The following is a 19,029-nucleotide window of genomic DNA, read 5'->3' as shown; positions in this document are numbered from 1 at the left end:
ATCAGGTTCATCCAGTCATCCATGGACATTTTGTTTACATTTCACGGTGTGTTAAAGTGATCAGCAGGAGACATGAGGAGACGGATGATGCTTACTTTGACAATTAAACCTGAACTTACAAATAAAACAAATATAGCGAAACAATATTTCAGTGTATGCATGTATGTACAACCCACTGCAAATCCTAATTTCATTTCCTTGCAGAGAAGGCACTTGTATTAAACGCAGCGACTGCTTTCCACAATATTACAATACATACAAAATCAAAATGGACAGCGCTAGAAGCAGAGGCGTAGACAGGGATGGGCGTGAGCGGGAAAATCCCGCCCAAAATCAGTAAATGTCCACTCCGCAGCAGTGTTGGCATTTACAGATGTTAATATCACTGCTGTGGACCTAAGTACATTAGTTTCGGCCCCACTTGTTGGACATTCCTGGCTACGCTTCTGGCTAGAAGTCGCTCTGCCAAACCCACTTCTTAGAGAAAAAGGCTTTCAGGGTACTGATGCTGCTGACCTCTTGCATAGAATGGACAATGGACCATTCCACAGAATCTGCTCTTTGCATTGTGAATATGTATCCTCCTTTTATACATGGAAAAAAGGCAAACATGCAAGACAGAAGGTATTTTATTGTATTTTATATACGTACTGTATACAGAAAAACAAAGCAAGACATTGTTGTTTCTTTTTAATTTGATTTTATTTTTATTTTTTTACAAATGACCCCTTAATTTACATTCATTTTCAGTGGTTTGGGAACATATTCAGATTTTGCAATTTCCTCTTTTTTTTGGTTAGTGATTTCTACCTATTTTGAGGAGATATGTCTGCATACAAAGCATCACACCTTGATCTCCCTGGAGACATCCTCTGCATGGGGAGTTGGTCAAGCAGAGATGGCCAGAGAGCGCGACATTCTACTGGCAGTCACTCGGGGGTACAAGTATTTCAGGTATGTACATTCTACAAACCCTTCTTTAAAAAACATTAAATTACATATAAAAAAAGTTTAGAAATAATGAGCTCTTAACTGCATTGTTTGTAGAAAAAGGGGTACGGGTTCCCCGAGCAAGCACTTGTCCATTGTCAGTGACCCCAGCCATTCCATGTGTTAACACTAAACATGACTGTACTAAAAGCTAATGTTTTGGACCCTTACATGACTCCCATCTCTGAATAACAATAAAGACATATCTGAGTGGAATGTGTTGATCTCAGTAGCTGTTATCTGATAATGCACACGTTCTTCTTCATATCAATCCTTAGCTGACCCCTACGCTTTTTCAGAATATTGACAGATTAGCTTAAGTAGTACATTGTGCTTTTACAAAACCAAAAAAAAAAAAAGAAAAAAGAAAACACTAAATATTACATTCAAATATTGCCTTTCCACGTTCGGTTAAAGGACTTTTGGATAGGGTGGCCAGATAATGCTTATGTTTCGAGGGACCCGTCTGTGCGAGGAGGTGGTGGGTGTGCAGAAATTTGAAAGCGATTACTACACCTTCCACTGATAGTGACAGATATTAGTAGCACGCAATTGCCAGTCTTCTCTTAGCACACTTTGCCACTCTATTGTGAGGGTAAAGAGGTAGACCTGAAGCTCCCATCTATGGATATTGGAGATTATTCTGAAAGAAGTTACTATGACAAATTCTGACTTATTCCTGACCTAAACAAGGAGAAGGGCATTTGATTCACAAAGAAGTAACTATGAGTAACCCTGACTTACTCCTGACTTCCTTAGAGCAAATAACGAGTAAGTAAATATGAAGTCAGGAGTAAGTAACTATGAAGTCAGGATTAAGTAACTATGTGTAACCCTGATTTAGTCCTGATTTACTTGTCGCAAGTCGGGAGTAAGTCAGATTTAGTCACAGTAGCTTCTTGATGAATTGAGCAGCGCTCTCCATGTGTAAGTTAAGGGTAAGTCAGAGTAACATCTTTATGAATCGGCCTCATTGTTTCAGGATAAGAATGGTAAAAGGTCTCACAGTGGCAAGCAGTTTGCAGGAAAAAGTGGTAGACACTACCCTCAATTCCCCAGTGAAAGGCCCTGAAACTGGAGACATGCAAATAAGGCCATTATCAATGCACTATGGTTTATTCCAGGGATTTCAGACCGCAAATCAGAGAAAACCCATAGCTTCCAATCAATGTGCTTTTGTACCACAAGCATGTGTGTGATTAGGCCATGTGACAAAATGGCAAATGTTTAGATTAGCATGGGACAGTTCCTTGACCAAAGGAGGCACCTGGCAATCCTACCCCAAAGGACCCCTCATTGTATGGTTACTATTCCTTATAATAGTAATAATTTCTTTTTTAATATTGAAAGCAGAATTTATTTTTCCCCATCCTCCTCCCCCCAATCTCTGTGGTACATTAAAACAAATGAAGTCTCCACAGGAACCAAAAATCTGTTGCCATCAATAAAAATAATAATAATTATTATACAAGGGTTGTTTAAAATATGGCTGGTTCTAAAACAAACTACCACTGTACAAACACCCACTCCCTGCTCCCACCCTCCCAGCCACCCAAGAGGATGACAAGTCTGTGCCTCATAGAATGAGGTCTTCCGACAAAATGGAACCAATCTGGGAGTCTGTTTGTCTTTGGTGTGGATTTGACCATGGGCAGTAAGCGCTGCTTTCTTCCAGATAAGCTGCTGTGGTTTACTAGGGCTTTCTGTTGGGCTGGAGTTGGCACCACGGGTGGGCTTGTGGTGCATATACTTTGGTAAATTGATGTCGCTAGTCGCTCATGACATTCCCAGAACATCGCTGGCACCCTCCCACTCTTCTAAAGAGATGACGATTACGCTCTCCTCCTTCTGCCTTCAAGGTTCCGGAAACTGACTGGTCTCAACTTCATTTCAGCAAATTGTATGGAATACTCATGACCTTTCCAGTGAAACCAGTTGACTCCCTACAAGAGAAAAAAACAGGAGTAAGCACACAAACACATTCCAGGACATATTCATAGATATTCACAACAAGAAGCATGAATTATTCACAGATCATTAGAAGATGTATAAGGAACAAGTTATTTATCTGTAACAATTGCTTAGCAGCTTGTTATTGATGATTGAAACCTACATCCCTTCAATCTGGATTCAAGGTATCCAGAGGCATGAAAAATTCTCTCCTGAACACCCCTGAAAATCATGCTCGCAAATCTGGACTCCAACTCTCCTGCTGTTCTCATTCTCCTCAATCTCTCCTCTGCCTTTGACACTGTCAACCATACTATCCTCTTAAATCGTCTCAGTGACACCATCAGCATCACTGACTAGCCATTGGATTGGCTGACCTCATTCCATACTAACCGGCCTTCCCTGCTGCAACTGGGCCCTTTTTCCTCCACCCCCACCCTCTCTACCTGCACTGTGCCCCAGGGCTCTATCCTATCGCCATGGCTCTGAAATATCTATCTTGCCCCTCTTGCTCACCTGATCTTCTCCTTCTCTCTCCATTTCCAGTGTCATGCCGATAACACACAGCTTTGCCTCAAACTTCCCTCTGCTTCCCACTCTACCCCCATCTCATCCCTGACTATCCGTCCACCATTCAGGCATGGTGTGCAGCAAATGATCTCTGTCTCAATGCCAGCAAGACAGAGATTCTCCTCATCAGGACAAAGGAGGGGTCCTTTCCTCCTACCCTCTGGCCCCTGCTGTTTGCCCCCCCCCCGTTTGGACCCTCTACCCTCACCATCTCGGGGTCATCTTCGACTCGGCTCTCTCCTTCACCCTTCACATCATGGACTTTAACTTTCCCACTTCCAGCTTCGCCTCCTCAGAGGCATTCTAACTTTTCTCACCTTACCCCAGAAGCTCAATATCTTCAGAGCGCTGGTCCTCTCCAGGCTGTCTATTGCAACAGCCTCTTTCTCAATCTCTCTCTTTCCTCCCTTCACCCCCTCCAGCTAACCCAGAATAGGGCTGCACGACATATCCTTGTCCTCAAGCCCAGGGACAATATCTCACCAGCCCTAAAATCTCTCCACTGGCTCCCACTGGCTACAAAGATCAAATTCAAGACCCTCTGCATCATCCATAAGGTCTTCTGGGGTCTTGCACCACGCTATCTCCAACTTTTCCTCCCTAAATACTCCCCTGCTCGAGCCCTAAACTCCTCTAAATCCAACTCTCTGACTGTTAAACGCTTCTCCAAGCAGAGAGTGGGTGTAAGATCCATCTCCTCGGCTGGTGCTTCCATTCGGAACAGCCTCCCTGCCCCCTCAGATTTTAGCCAGACCTCCTTAACTTCCGGAAACTGCTCAAAACTCTGCTCTTCTCTACCTATTTTTCTCTTTCCCTTCCCTGCTAACCACCCCACTGCCGCTGTGACCGGTGGCCTGATACTCATGGATCTCACAGGATCCCAGGCCCATGATCCAAGGCCCTTCCTTCCAGTCAATGCCAGCTCCCCCTCCTACACTGCACTGCCCTCCGGGCCCCTGTTTGGTGGCTCCACATCCCACATTTGAGAGTCGCCTGTACTAGCACTTAGACTGAGGTACTCCTCTTTGGCTCCCCTTTGCACTTCCCTCCCGGGCCCTCTTCCAGCACTTGTCCACTCCTCTGCTCCTCCTTCCTTCCCCATCCGCATCCCCTGCTCAGTGCATGTGCATGTCTGAATAACACAAGGCAAATAGGACCACAAATGTTTATGTATATTTGTATGTTTTTGCCATTGTTATTATTACCCCTGTTCCCTTCCCATTTAGATTTGGGGGCTTTGAAACACAAATCCCACAATAAAGTGCCTTACAAATGCTCAATAAAATAAAACATAATGTGTGCAGTATGTCAGAAAGTGGTCAGGACACATGTTTTTTCCATCAAAAGTTGCACAGTTTAGGTGTTCTCCTTGGGAGTGTTGGTAATAAAAGTCCTGCAAACAGTCAAATCCGTCCAGGCTTTCAGAATGACCAAAGCAATATACACACCATTTTCAACTAAATGCAAAAACATTCCTTAGAAGACATGTAATGTGAATATCGGAAATAAACAGACTTGTTTTTAGGATTCATTAGTTGATGAGTTCAGCCTATTTGTTAGCATCACCAAACATTTATGACACTGTCCAGCATCACGTGTTATTAAAGGGGACAGGAGAGGCTTTCGAAAATCATCCCCACAGCAGGACAGCCAATAAAAGAATTCTTCCAAAAGCTGGAAGCAGAAGGGTGTCTTGGCAGTATCAATCAGTCAGATTAACTTTAGTAATAGGGGAATTGGTGAAATCTAATTGTAGAGAACAGGTTTTAGGGACTAGTTAAATCATCTACAGTGCAGGTCCGAGGACAATATCCATCTGCTTATTGCGAAAGGAAGTCCAGAGAAAGTGATCAGAGGATCATGATAAGTGTTGTCAAAAAACATCTTCTATAGCAGTCCTTAGAAAAAGAGCAGGGTGGGAAAATTCACCGGAAGCTGTGCTACCAGAACAAAGATTCATTTGCAAGGCCAACGTTTGGGCTTTTTGTAGTTGGGGGATAGACATTTTTCAGGCACTGCCATAATGGTACTCATTGGGCAAAAGATGGCAACCGATAGAAAATGCTGCAAGTACCTGTGCATATTATGGCAGTGCAATTGCATGTCAACATATCCATATTCACATATCATTGTTTATAGGATTGAATGAAGATAATTGAAGGGCGTTCCCTCCCATAACCACAGCTCTGTTAGTGTCTCTCAAATGCCCATTTAATGCCTACACAAGAACCAAAACAGCTTTGCCAATGCTTTTTGTAACAGGATACGGACGCAAACATTGTGTATAAATGTAGTTGCTGAAGGCACACTTGGCAAAAACATGTTTATTTCACCAAGAGCTTATTTGCAACTGCAATGAAACCTTCATATTGCTGAAGACAACTAACAAAAACCATCCTCTTAAAAGCAGTGATAGCTCAAAAATATCTCAGGGGTGTGTGTGTTTTGGAAGGAGGGGCGGGTCATGTGTGCGTGTTGGGAGTGGCCATAGGGACTAGCAAGACAATGGGCAGAAAATTGATGAGTTAAAAGCCAAACACCCAAAGACTGTGTGTACCTCTCCACATACCATCTTTCTCCCATCTTCACTTCCCATCCTAATAATGTTGGCTTATAGTCACCACTTACAGCACCACTTAACAGCCAACACTTAACAGATGACACTTTGAACATTATTTTAACCCAGGTCTAGACGTCTGCTTTGAGCTTTGGGGATACATTTTCAGAGGTGCCTGAACAGTGTGGAAGTAACAGAGGGATGGGAAGGTCTAATGGTGCAAGTTCTGCACTATAAACACAATTAGAGGGCGTATTAGCAGCTAAATATGTATAATCCTAAGGAGCAGATATGATAAAGTAATTTAAGGGCATTATGTTAATGACTCAATCATGCTCTGTATGGGTGGAGGGTCTCAGGAAGCAGTCATTAAGTAAAACGTTATGAATGCATGGATTAGTCCCTGTTTAATGTGCTGCGGCAATACAGTGATGGTAGAATGGAAGTGGAGTTCAAGCATGGATGAGCAATCCTGAGACTGCATGAAGGGTAATGCACTGCTAATGATTGGGTTATGCCATCAGTGTCTCTATTGATCACACTCTCTCTTGTAGAGAGCCTCAATTATTTTAATCATTTAGAATGTATTGGATGTCTCATCTGCACCCAACCAAAAAAGCTCAGGAAGAAATATTTGGAAGAGGTGGTTGCGAGTGATTGCCACCTGAAAGCACTTCAGTAAGAGAAAGTGAGTATAGGTGGGTTTAAGTAGCTGAGATCAGCCATGATCCTTTAAGTCATATGTCAAGTAAAACTGTTTACTGCTGGGAGACATTGGTACGGTCAGAGTTTAGTACATCTTCGACGTTGTCCTCCTTACAAACTAGAGAACCAATGAGCTTGCAAATCATTTTTTTTTTATCTTTTCAGCACATGCTTTAAATCATTTGGCATTGACTCACCTGACTGTGGCTGTTGTCCCCGTATCTGCCCATCAAGTTGACTCTGTGGCAGTTCTTGTACCAGAAGGCTCCCTTGTAGGACAAGGCACAGTTGGTGATGGCAGAATCATTATCCTTGTCAAAGGTGGAGAAGGAGCGCCCATTGTGGTACGACATGGAGTCACCTGCGCGTAATACAACAAATCAGTCAGTTGCCAATAAATGAGCTATATGTTGACTATAGTGAATGTTTTGGAAGTTTACTAATGAATTGCCATAAATGCATTGTCACACTTTTGTATGGAAATCCCTCACTGGTCCACCTACCCAATGCAACCTTGCTGCATGTAGTTCCTAGAATATCGCCACCACAAACCACCACCAGTACACACCACTGACTTGGCCAAAAGATTCTTGGACTGATACAAGAGCACTTGTATTCCAGATTGCTAAGGACAGGCACACTTCTGAATTCAGACGACTTTTCATGTTCCATACCTGACACAGTTCCACCCAGCATATAATGGCACACAATGCTGTGCATGCATTTCAAGGGAGGAAGGTTTTGCTCTGATTTGAGGTTTTGTATATGCCACCTCTCCTCTAGCTTTGTGCAACTGTCGCCAAATCTCAGGAAACATTATTTAATGGACTGGCCACCTTCCTCTATCTCTACTCAAGCTTTCTTACCTGGAGATTCACTTTCTTCTTTTCAAATCTCAAAACTTCCTTTCTTTGCCCCATGCCAAAAATGTTTTCTCTATTTCTATCGAGTGTTTCCTTGAGCATTCTATGTCAGCTCATAGAATTTGACATTTGATTTTGAGTTTGTATTTTGATGATCGGTAATGTAATATGTGAGGACAATTTTGGCTACATCTACAGATGTTAACACAGAGTTTGATTGTAATGCTCCTGCATTGTTATTGACTTCACATTACTTATGAATAATATCTCTGGACCTTGAATTTGCTATGACATTTTGGGGGCAGTGCTCTCCCCTCAATCCCCCATCCGCTTGAGAGTTTTCCATATACCGATAGCTTTAGATATACATTGCTCTCAGTCTTTAATTCTCAGACTTGTTTTGCTTCACATTTCCAGTTGTATTTCTGTCATTCTCCCTTTTCCTCTCCCTGCCATTACCCTTTCTGGATCTGGATCTATGTGATAGTGCCAGCATAACCAAACCAGACACACGCTATGCTAGCATGGAGTTGTCAGTGAAACACAGCCATCCTATACTATTTGGCACACTTCCGGGCATGCTTCCTGTGTTTGTGGTGTTTTGTCTATTGCAGGAGAGTGCCACCTTCTCGCACCATTCCTCGCCTTCCTCCACACCTGTGCCCCCACTCATCCCTGATCCAAGATATTGGCTTGGAACTCAACTTGTGCATGGTTCCACTTACCCCTCAGTCTGCTGTTAAATCTCTCTCTCTCTGCTGCTGCACTCAGAAAACCTCTCTGCTCTCCTGCTTCTTCCTATGCTGTAGAATCCCCATTCACTGCATGAGTGTTTTGATAGTGTGACAAATGTCCATGCGGGTGCAATTTCACCACCACGACTGGCACGATTTCATTTTGACTAGGGTAACCTCTGCTTCCACACCCTAGTATGTACCTTTTTCTTAATCCAGGATGTTATCTTGTCAGTTTAGCAATACATCTGTCCCTTCGATACCTTTACTTCTGCTCAATTTCTCCTTCACTCTTATTTTCAAACGTTTTGATTGCTTCTATTCTATGCAGATCCTGCACAAACCAAACCTTTTTCTGCCTCAATTAACTTCATTGCAAGAACGTAATCTTCTTTATTTCCATCAATATCTTCAGTCTATGACTAAATTATCTTTCATGCCTTAGGTTTCTTAGCCTCTTCCAATATGATGCTTTCGTATTTCTCCCTCTTCCGACTCCTCTCACTGTGCCGTCTAAATTCATGAATCCTCCACTTTGCTGCCCACCATTGTGCTCCTCAATGTCCTCCTCATAATCCTGTGTTTGCTCCTCCCACTTTCAAAGTTGTTTTTATCCACCATATTGTTGCACAGCTTACCCCTAGTAGTTATCTTTTTGCCAGATGAACACAATCGATGTTGGTAAAACCACTCAGGACTTTCCCAAAGCATATAAGATGATTTCTCTCACATAGTCCTAGGTCTACTGAACAGCACTCAAAATGAGTTTCAAATATTTAAGTGTTATGAGGATTAGATTGGGCAATGAATCCTAAATACGAGCATCATCAGATGGTGAATTCTGATGCTGAGGAGGGTTCTATAGAGGATTAGAGCTTGATAAGGCCAGGCTATTTAAACTTAGAATGGGAAAGAACATTGCCCATACCTGCTGTTCCACTATATCCGTCCACCTTGAGCCTGTAGCGAGACTTGGCATCTCCAACACTGAACTTGTCGTAGACTGCATACGCTGTCTCGTCGCCATCACGCAGATCTACACGCAGTTCATACTGTCCCTGGGATGTGATTTGATGAAGGTTTTCCAGACCTGCCAAGAAGCGTAAAACAAAGGGTGAAATAGCTGAGTAAGAAAGCTCAGCGAGTTAAGTGCTTATCTCTGACATCTGTGGGCAAGCTACAGACAAATGTTTGAATCTAGGCCTTGCCAACTCTGCTCTTCATCTTTGCAAAGTTGATAAAGGAGTACCAGAAAGTATCTATTAGTACAGGTCTTAGAAGAGGAAGGGATCTCACATGAAGTGCTATAGAAAAATGTTATTTTCATCAAAACAAGAATTCAAAATGTCAAAACGTTTGTTATTTTGCTTTTACTGTATTATATTTTGGCCTGGGTGAGTAAAAGTTAAGATACATCAACACACTCATATATACATCTCTCTCCTCTTACCAAGTGGCAGACCAGCTTAGAGCTTGTGAAACTGTTTCATTATTATTATTATTATTATTATTATTATTATTATTATTATTATTATTTTTGTATTTTTATTTTATTACTTATTACAGGCAGTACGCCCAAGGGCATCAGTGCACACATATAACATACAAAAGAACATACAAGAGCAAAAGTACCAAGGGGATAGTCACTTATCCAGGGTTGAGCCAAACCCATTCAGGATGAAACTAGGGAGGCAAGTAAATGCTGGGTACTCAATCCTAAGAGGTAAAGAAGAAGGCTTGTATTGCCTTCGTACATTTGAGGACACAAGGTCTTGTGCAGAGTGGAGATGGCAGATTGCTCCATACACTTAATGCGCAGACATAAAACGTGTTCCATTAAAGCTTTTCAAATTAAATCGTGGCTGAAAAAGTGTATTGCAATCATTAGATCGCAATAGTCTTGGTTGGGAGCGTCTTGTAGTTGAGTAGCCAGGTAGCATGGGGGGTGGGGGGCATTTCCAGCCCTGCATTTGTGCGTTGAAGTGAGAAGTTTATGTGAGATTCTCTGTGTGATAGGCAGCCAATGAAGGGATCTCCGTGCTTCCGAAACACGTGCTGATTTGCTCAGCCCGCAAACTGCCCTTACTCTGCCATTTTGAATGATCTGCAAAGCTTTCAAGTTGGTCCTGGATGCACCCATCAACAAACTACAGCAAACTATGATGTACAAACTGCATTATGAATTGTTTGAATATGTTCACTGTTGTGCAGTTGGTATCACACAGGTATCACCTTTATTGCATTAAGTCAGTCCTCTCAAGAGGCGCACTCAGGTCCCTGTTTTTCTCTGTCGAGTAGCAATTGATATTTCTTGCAGTCTCTGCTGCATCCTTCTCATTTCTTGTGGATTTGTTGCACATTAAGGTACAGGGGAACCTCTGCCGAAGGTAACGACAGACAGCGCCGTAGAACAGATTTGGTCTGGTGGTTTGGAAAGGCCCTACTGACACGTGCTACCACGATCAGCAAAGGCTCGTGCAACCAGAAAGAAAGACATGCTACCGGTTCTGGCATTTCCAGTCACGAAAATGAACACTAACAATGACAGTTTGGAATTTTCTAAGCAGTGTACTAACCGGTGTACTAATTCCAAAATTATATATCAGTAGCCATTACCAGCTTGCAAGAGGTTGCTGGCCATTCAGGAGACTCGGAACGCGGGCTGTATTCTCTGGTATAAGCCTGCGTACTGAGCAGCTCTTCCTTTACTCTTTTAAATATTTAACATATGTCCAACCCTCCCAAAATGGACAGTAACTCAGCAAGCTGGTGATTGGAGGAGAACGGGGGCTTAATGCAATAAAACGTCCATAAAGGTACCTTTTCCTCAGTCCGCTCTAATTATGACACGTGTTGCTTAACCCATTTAAATACATCTCTTCTGGGCTAGTTGGGCGAGCGCCTCTGTAGCTTATGAAGATATTTTAGACCATCCAAACTCTACTTCTTGTCTTCGACCGTGCTAAGAGAAGGGCTGATTTGCTGCCTACACATTTGCAAAACTTAAGTGTATATAAAATATTATTTTTCCATACATCAACAATAAAGAAATCCATGTAGAAGGGGGGTGTCTTTTCAAGGGGGTTCCCCACCTAAACTACATAGCTCGTTTACTATACAACATGAAGCAGGAATCAAAGAGGACATCGCAACACTGAGAAAAAAGTGCTTAATGTGTTGAGCTGCATCAGGTTTCCTGGAAACACCGTATAATTGCATTATAAGGTGGCATTCCGTGCCAGACCTTTCCCACACTTCCCTTTAACGGCCTGTAGAGCTCCTTCCTGACAAGCAACATAAATCTAAGTCACGTGACTCCTTAAAGGGGCTTATCCTGCTTTGAAGGGGCTATCCTCTGTGGATTTCCTTATATCCCCCACCTCACATTCCCTGATGGTAAGCATTAAGCAGCATCTGTCCAATCCTTTCTCCCTAAAGTCAGTGAGGTGGCTATGTTCATGTTTCGCAACCATGAGGCATTGCTAGTTGGTTCTGTTTAGCGCTTTTCGAGCAACATCAGATAATAAATTGGTAAAATGGCTGAACAAGGGAGTTTTCCAGTGCAGCCCCATACAGTGGCCATGACAAAAGCATTTGTTACGAAGAAAACAGAAGCAGTGGTTATTCAGTGCAACACGAGTGCGTAGATTACCTAAGAAGAACTCCTTTGTGGGGTCTCCAAACCCAGTGGAATAGGTCCTCCAGTTTCTGTAGAACTCTTCCTTCCCATCGTCTCGTCTCAGGAACACCTGCAGACAGGGCAAATGTGATTTTACACATGTAAAGTCAGACACATGCTAGCCTGATGGATGACTGGCTCCTGGATATAAGTGTTAAGCTTGTTGGGATCTTTTCATAGTGCGTGACTGTAGACTGGTTCATGGGGAGGAAAATAGGCAGAGGACATTTTAGTCCAAGCCAGGAGGACACATCGGGCAACGCGTTTGGCTTGGGAGCGAGGTAGTGCTTTGCAACATAGGTTCAGGCCCTGCTCTGGCTCCTAGAATCTTTGAGTCTGGCATTAAAAGTGATATAAATCATACATAAACAAACACATTGTGGTATCTTCCATATGCTCTATACTGTGTGAACCACAAGAGAAAGGTAAGGACAGAATCCTAATGACTGAGTGGGTGATTCACAGAAGACAGTGTGTGGGCGTGTGCAAAGGCTTTGCTGAGGTGTAGGGCCAAACATGCGTGTGCGCATCCCATATACACGCACAGTATATGCTGGCAAATCTCCTAATTACCCCTGTGCCTGTTCCAACAGGTTCAGATAAGTATAGAAGGCACACATAGGCCATTAAGCACCCAAACACAAATCTACCACATCGCAGGGCTGGGGCTTTCTGCTGTCAGCATGCTTTTGCTCTCCACCTGTGTGGTTGTGAGAAACCAATGCATACATAAGTATCGGGACTGCAGGCCTGATATTTATGGATTCTTGGTGGCAGCTAATATGTGTTAATAAGGTGACCTGGGCATTGTTTTAACTTTGGATTCTCTTGGACGTGCAGGATTTGAGCTGTCCAGCCATGGCCTGCTTTTTGCTAATAGGGTCCATAAGGAAAATGCATGGTCTTGGTATCTAAAGTATGCAAACACAGCAATCTTGTTATTTCATAAAATATGAATGTTCCTATACCCAAGCCTCCATGGATCCCCTCCTTACACCAGTACCAATGGGTAGGCCATTAGGTGTTGGCCACCATAATGCACTGAACGCTTATCTTCTGTTGCCTGGGTTTTCATTCATCAAATGTGCATTTCTCCACCTGCTTATCCTACAAGCTCCAATCTGTCAAAAGACCTGATCTTAAAGCAGTCTCCACTGCCGGGCCTTTCCTATCTGGCACAATCTGTTGTTCTTCCTCGTGCAGTGATGTGACTAGATCTACTACTAGCTTAACACTCGGGAACACCCAGAATACTCACAATCCATCCGCCGCCATCGACGGACATGTCACAGTACACCTGCTGCGGTTGAGCCTTGTCTCCATTCAGGTAGATGGTGTAGAGCCCAGTAGCTGTCTCCCCATTCAGAAGGGCTTGGGAGCAGTCCTTGGGGAATGGATAGAGAAGGCCGGCTGCAGAGATAAGGAGAAGGGGGATCTTTAAAGATACTGTTGACCTTACTTTATCTTAATCATCATCTCACATTAGGTCTTGTGCTCCAGAATACATTATATATGGATAATGGCGAATACTGCCATCAATTGGGCCCTTGTCATTACAAATACATAAACTCGTTTTTTCTGCCCAGGTTTCTCAATAAGTAGATGAATGAAGCAGATGGATGGATGGATGGATAGACAGACAGACAGACAGACAGACAGACAGACAGACAGACAGACAGACAGACAGACAGACAGACAGACAGATAGATAGATAGATAGATAGATAGATAGATAGATAGATAGATAGATAGATAGATAGATAGATAGAGCCCCTGGTCTTTTGGTTGTAGCCCCGGATAGAAGCTCAGGAGCTACAACCAAAAAGCTAGCTAGCCCCCAGTCCCGACAATTCCTACATTAGCGTAGCCCCAGGTCTTTTCCAGACCTAGCAACACCCCTAGATAGATAGGTAGATGGATGGATGGATAGATAGATAGATAGATAGATAGATAGATAGATAGATAGATAGATAGATAGATAGATAGATAGATAGATAGATAGATAGATAGATAGACAGATAGATATCCAGATGTGTAGATAGATAGATAGATTGACAAAGTACACATACATTGAAATTACAATTTAAAATGCTGACAAGAATCACTCAGCCTTTCATCCTTCCAAATTTGGTATCAGAAAACTGTGTAATAATAACACATAATTATATTGTGCTTAGAAGTGGTATGAATCTGGCATGACATACTCTTTATAAATGTGATACTCTTAATAATAGTAATTAAACAAGATAGACAGGCAGGCAGGCAGACCGAGAAGCAGACTGACAGATAGACTCCTGTCACTTGTAAAATAAATGCTAAGCATTTCCCTGAGCCCAGACGTACGGTGTGGCTCTCATAATGGGGGCGCTTAAACATTTAGGCGACTAGTTGCTTGCAAAAGAAAATACCATCAGCGATCTTGGACCGCTGAAATATAGACGTTTTTTTATTTGTTTTTAAAGCACAGCGAATTGAATGACCTAGACATGTCACTGTGCATGGGGAGGGAACGAGTTTAACAACGTAATGTGTGCTATTTGCAACTCGAGACGTTGCCTGTCTGACTGCCTGCCAATGTAAGTGATCCGAGGAAATTCCACTCCCTCCGTGACACCTGGCGCCGCTCTAGCGGCTCACAGCCCAACATAAATACTGCATGTGAAGGCAATGTGTGGCGGGTGCACTCTATCACCTATGAAGTGTGTGTCACTCAGACACAAAAGTATTCATGCGACCGATAGCAAAGGCAAACGCTACACCTAAACGGCACACGCAGCTCTGCGGTCATGTGTCTGATGCAGGTGTTCACCTGATCACATGTAACCCTGCCGATGAGAGTGTGTCCCTTGCACACAGTGCAGAGTCCACAACTCCAGCACCATGCTTGGTTTCATTTCTTAATTATGGTTGCTGACCTGTTTCTGAGTACATTGTTAAGCAATTTACATTGCCTAATTGCCATGTGCGCCAATGTTTACGGAGAGTGTGAAGGTGGTGTACTCTTTGAGCAGGGTGCCTGACTGTTCAGTGAAAGGCCTTGCACAGATACCATAGTGTAGGTGTGGTGAAACATTGTTTTAGTGAGGGGCAGTTTTCTGGCTACGTTCAGTGGCTTTAGGAAGCCAACACTCCTGGATCTCCAGTTCATTGTTGATCACAAGAACACCAGTAAGCATGCTAGTGTGAGCTAAATTCGCAGAAGAGTGGGCAGTTGTTGGTATTGTGGTACCATTGCACATGCCCAAATGCAGCATGCCTACTTTCACTAGAACACCCCATTTGGTATACCTTTGGTGGAAAAGCATTAGCGGGCCTTTTCACCTGCTGCAGGCAGGTCATGTACTACCTTTGGGTTAGAGGGCCTGCTATGTTCAAGTAAAGGATGCAGGAGGCACGGTTCATAGACATAATTTCGAATACAAAATATTCGAAAGTCAAAAAGTCGAAAAAAAAACGTCGAAAAAAAAAATGTCGAATTTTTTTTTAATGATGTTTTTTTTTCGAAATGGGGGGGTTCCCCCCCAACCCCCCTTTTTTTTTATTTTTACCTATTTTTTTCACAGAAACTAGAGCCCAAAAAAAATATCGAAAAAAAAAACAATTCGACATTTTTTTTTTCGACATTTTTGATTCGACTTTTTTGACTTTCGAAATTATGTTTTTGAAATTATGACTGGACACCAGGAGGCACTTAGGAGGTGCTTGGAACACTTATGCAACCTACAGTGCCTACAGTGGGGCATGCTACTCCCTGAACCTTGCTTTCATAGGATAGATTGCGTATTTCCTTATTCCAAAAACATGCTTACAGCACAACCTCCCCGGACTATGTCAACTAAAAAAAGTATTCTTTCCTCCTGCTTCACATTGCAGTTTATACAATACACACTTGCTCATTTTCTGATGTGCGTTGAAATAAAATATGTGTGGATATTAGGCAAACAAGGATTACACCACTCTTTGTACTTGTTTTACCACTGTGTCATTTTAAGCAACTTTTGCAGGTGAAGTGGGAAACAGGATCAGACTAAATTCCCCCCTCTTCGTGCCAACATCGCAAGCAAAAGCACCTTGTTTTACGATTGCATGAGATTTTCATGCAGGGGTCAAATTGGAAATTGGTTCCTATGGAATCCACTTGCATTTAATTAAGCACCTCGCAAAAGTAGACAGAGTCCATAGGAATCCATTGTAAATGCCATCTGCAAAGCGTAATTTAAAGGCAGCATTTAAATTGCCAACAAAACAGAGAGTAACATTTAAACGTAAAGGACATGTTGCCTGCTTTTACTGCTGTGTGCCAATGCAGCAGGAATAGGGCAACTGATACAATCTGTTTACTTCTATAGTACTCTATGCAAGGTGGTCATGTATATCTCTCTGTGAGTAATTGCCATGGTCTCTTAGGAAAAGCGTCCCTTACTTCTATAGTACTCTATGCAAGGTGGTCATGTATATCTCTCTGTGAGTAATTGCCATGGTCTCTTGGGAAAAGCGTCCCTTACTTCTATAGTACTCTATGCAAGGTGGTCATGTATATCTCTCTGTGAGTAATTGCCATGGTCTCTTAGGAAAAACGTCCCTTACTTCTATAGTACTCTATGCAAAGTGGTCATGTATATCTCTCTGTGAGTAATTGCCATGGTCTCTTAGGAAAAGCGTCCCTTACTTCTATAGTACTCTATGCAAGGTGGTCATGTATATCTCTCTGTGAGTAATTGCCATGGTCTCTTAGGAAAAGCGTCCCTTACTTCTATAGTACTCTATGCAAGGTGGTCATGTATATCTCTCTGTGAGTAATTGCCATGGTCTCTTAGGAAAAGCGTCCCTTACTTCTATAGTACTCTATGCAAGGTGGTCATGTATATCTCTCTGTGAGTAATTGCCATGGTCTCTTAGGAAAAGCGTCCCTTACTTCTATAGTACTCTATGCAAGGTGGTCATGTATATCTCTCTGTGGGTAATTGCCATGGTCTCTTAGGAAAAGCGTCCCTTACTTCTATAGTACTCTATGCAAGGTGGTCATGTATATCTCTCTGTGGGTAATTGCCATGGTCTCTTAGGAAAAGCGTCCCTTACTTCTATAGTACTCTATGCAAGGTGGTCATGTATATCACTCTGTGGGTAATTGCCATGGTCTCTTAGGAAAAGCGTCTCTTACTTCTATAGTACTCTATGCAAGGTGGTCATGTATATCTCTCTGTGAGTAATTGCCATGGTCTCTTAGGAAAAGCGTCCCTTACTTCTATAGTACTCTATGCAAGGTGGTCATGTATATCTCTCTGTGAGTAATTGCCATGGTCTCTTAGGAAAAGCGTCCCTTACTTCTATAGTACTCTATGCAAGGTGGTCATGTATATCTCTCTGTGAGTAATTGCCATGGTCTCTTAGGAAAAGCGTCCCTTACTTCTATAGTACTCTATGCAAGGTGGTCATGTATATCTCTCTGTGAGTAATTGCCATGGCCTCTTAGGAAAAGCGTCCCTTACTTCTATAGTACTCTATGCAAGGTGGTCATGTATATCTCTCTGTGAGTAATTGCCATGGTCTCTTAGGAAAAGCGTCCCTTACTTCTATATTACTCTATGCAAGGTGGTCATGTATATCTCTCTGTGAGTAATTGCCATGGTCTCTTAGGAAAAGTGTCCCTTACTTCTATAGTACTCTATGCAAGGTGGTCATGTATATCTCTCTGTGAGTAATTGCCATGGTCTCTTAGTAATTGCCATGGTCTCTTGGGAAAAGCGTCCCTTACTTCTATAGTACTCTATGCAAGGTGGTCATGTATATCTCTCTGCAAGTAATTGCCATGGTCTCTTAGGAAAAGCGTCCCTTACTTCTATAGTACTCTATGCAAGGTGGTCATGTATATCTCTCTGTGAGTAATTGCCATGGTCTCTTAGGAAAAACGTCCCTTACTTCTATAGTACTCTATGCAAAGTGGTCATGTATATCTCTCTGTGAGTAATTGCCATGGTCTCTTAGGAAAAGCGTCCCTTACTTCTATAGTACTCTATGCAAGGTGGTCATGTATATCTCTCTGTGAGTAATTGCCATGGTCTCTTAGGAAAAGCGTCCCTTACTTCTATAGTACTCTATGCAAGGTGGTCATGTATATCTCTCTGTGAGTAATTGCCATGGTCTCTTAGGAAAAGCGTCCCTTACTTCTATAGTACTCTATGCAAGGTGGTCATGTATATCTCTCTGTGAGTAATTGCCATGGTCTCTTAGGAAAAGCGTCCCTTACTTCTATAGTACTCTATGCAAGGTGGTCATGTATATCTCTCTGTGGGTAATTGCCATGGTCTCTTAGGAAAAGCGTCCCTTACTTCTATAGTACTCTATGCAAGGTGGTCATGTATATCTCTCTGTGGGTAATTGCCATGGTCTCTTAGGAAAAGCGTCCCTTACTTCTATAGTACTCTATGCAAGGTGGTCATGTATATCACTCTGTGGGTAATTGCCATGGTCTCTTAGGAAAAGCGTCTCTTACTTCTATAGTACTCTATGCAAGGTGGTCATGTATATCTCTCTGTGAGTAATTGCCATGGTCTCTTAGGAAAAGCGTCCCTTACTTCTATAGTACTCTATGCAAGGTGGTCATGTATATCTCTCTGTGAGTAATTGCCATGGTCTCTTAGGAAAAGCGTCCCTTACTTCTATAGTACTCTATGCAAGGTGGTCATGTATATCTCTCTGTGAGTAATTGCCATGGTCTCTTAGGAAAAGCGTCCCTTACTTCTATAGTACTCTATGCAAGGTGGTCATGTATATCTCTCTGTGAGTAATTGCCATGGCCTCTTAGGAAACGCGTCCCTTACTTCTATAGTACTCTATGCAAGGTGGTCATGTATATCTCTCTGTGAGTAATTGCCATGGTCTCTTAGGAAAAGCGTCCCTTACTTCTATATTACTCTATGCAAGGTGGTCATGTATATCTCTCTGTGAGTAATTGCCATGGTCTCTTAGGAAAAGTGTCCCT

General features: G+C 42.6%; 1 protein-coding gene across 5 annotated transcripts in view; it reads right to left on the bottom strand.

Annotated features, from left to right (window-relative positions):
- Nucleotides 1–611: 611 nt before the first annotated feature.
- Nucleotides 612–19,029, bottom strand: part of TNC (tenascin C) — a 156,465-nt gene continuing 138,047 nt past the window's right edge. For all 5 annotated transcript variants that reach the window (XM_069609670.1, XM_069609671.1, XM_069609673.1 and 2 more), the window contains 5 exons: nt 13,307–13,458; nt 12,022–12,118; nt 9,298–9,459; nt 6,970–7,133; nt 612–2,933 (listed from right to left, as the gene is read on the bottom strand). In XM_069609670.1, coding sequence (XP_069465771.1) covers nt 2,823–2,933; nt 6,970–7,133; nt 9,298–9,459; nt 12,022–12,118; nt 13,307–13,458 — 686 coding nt within the window. In that variant the 3' untranslated portion in view covers nt 612–2,822. The remainder of the gene's footprint in view (nt 2,934–6,969; nt 7,134–9,297; nt 9,460–12,021; nt 12,119–13,306; nt 13,459–19,029) is intronic.

This window comes from Ambystoma mexicanum, chromosome 8 (assembly GCF_040938575.1).
Source record: "Ambystoma mexicanum isolate Mex_15411 chromosome 8, UKY_AmexF1_1, whole genome shotgun sequence".
Taxonomy (NCBI): Eukaryota; Metazoa; Chordata; class Amphibia; order Caudata; family Ambystomatidae; genus Ambystoma; species Ambystoma mexicanum.
The sequence above is the reverse complement of the archived record's forward strand: the minus strand, read 5'-3'. Positions and strand labels throughout refer to the sequence as shown.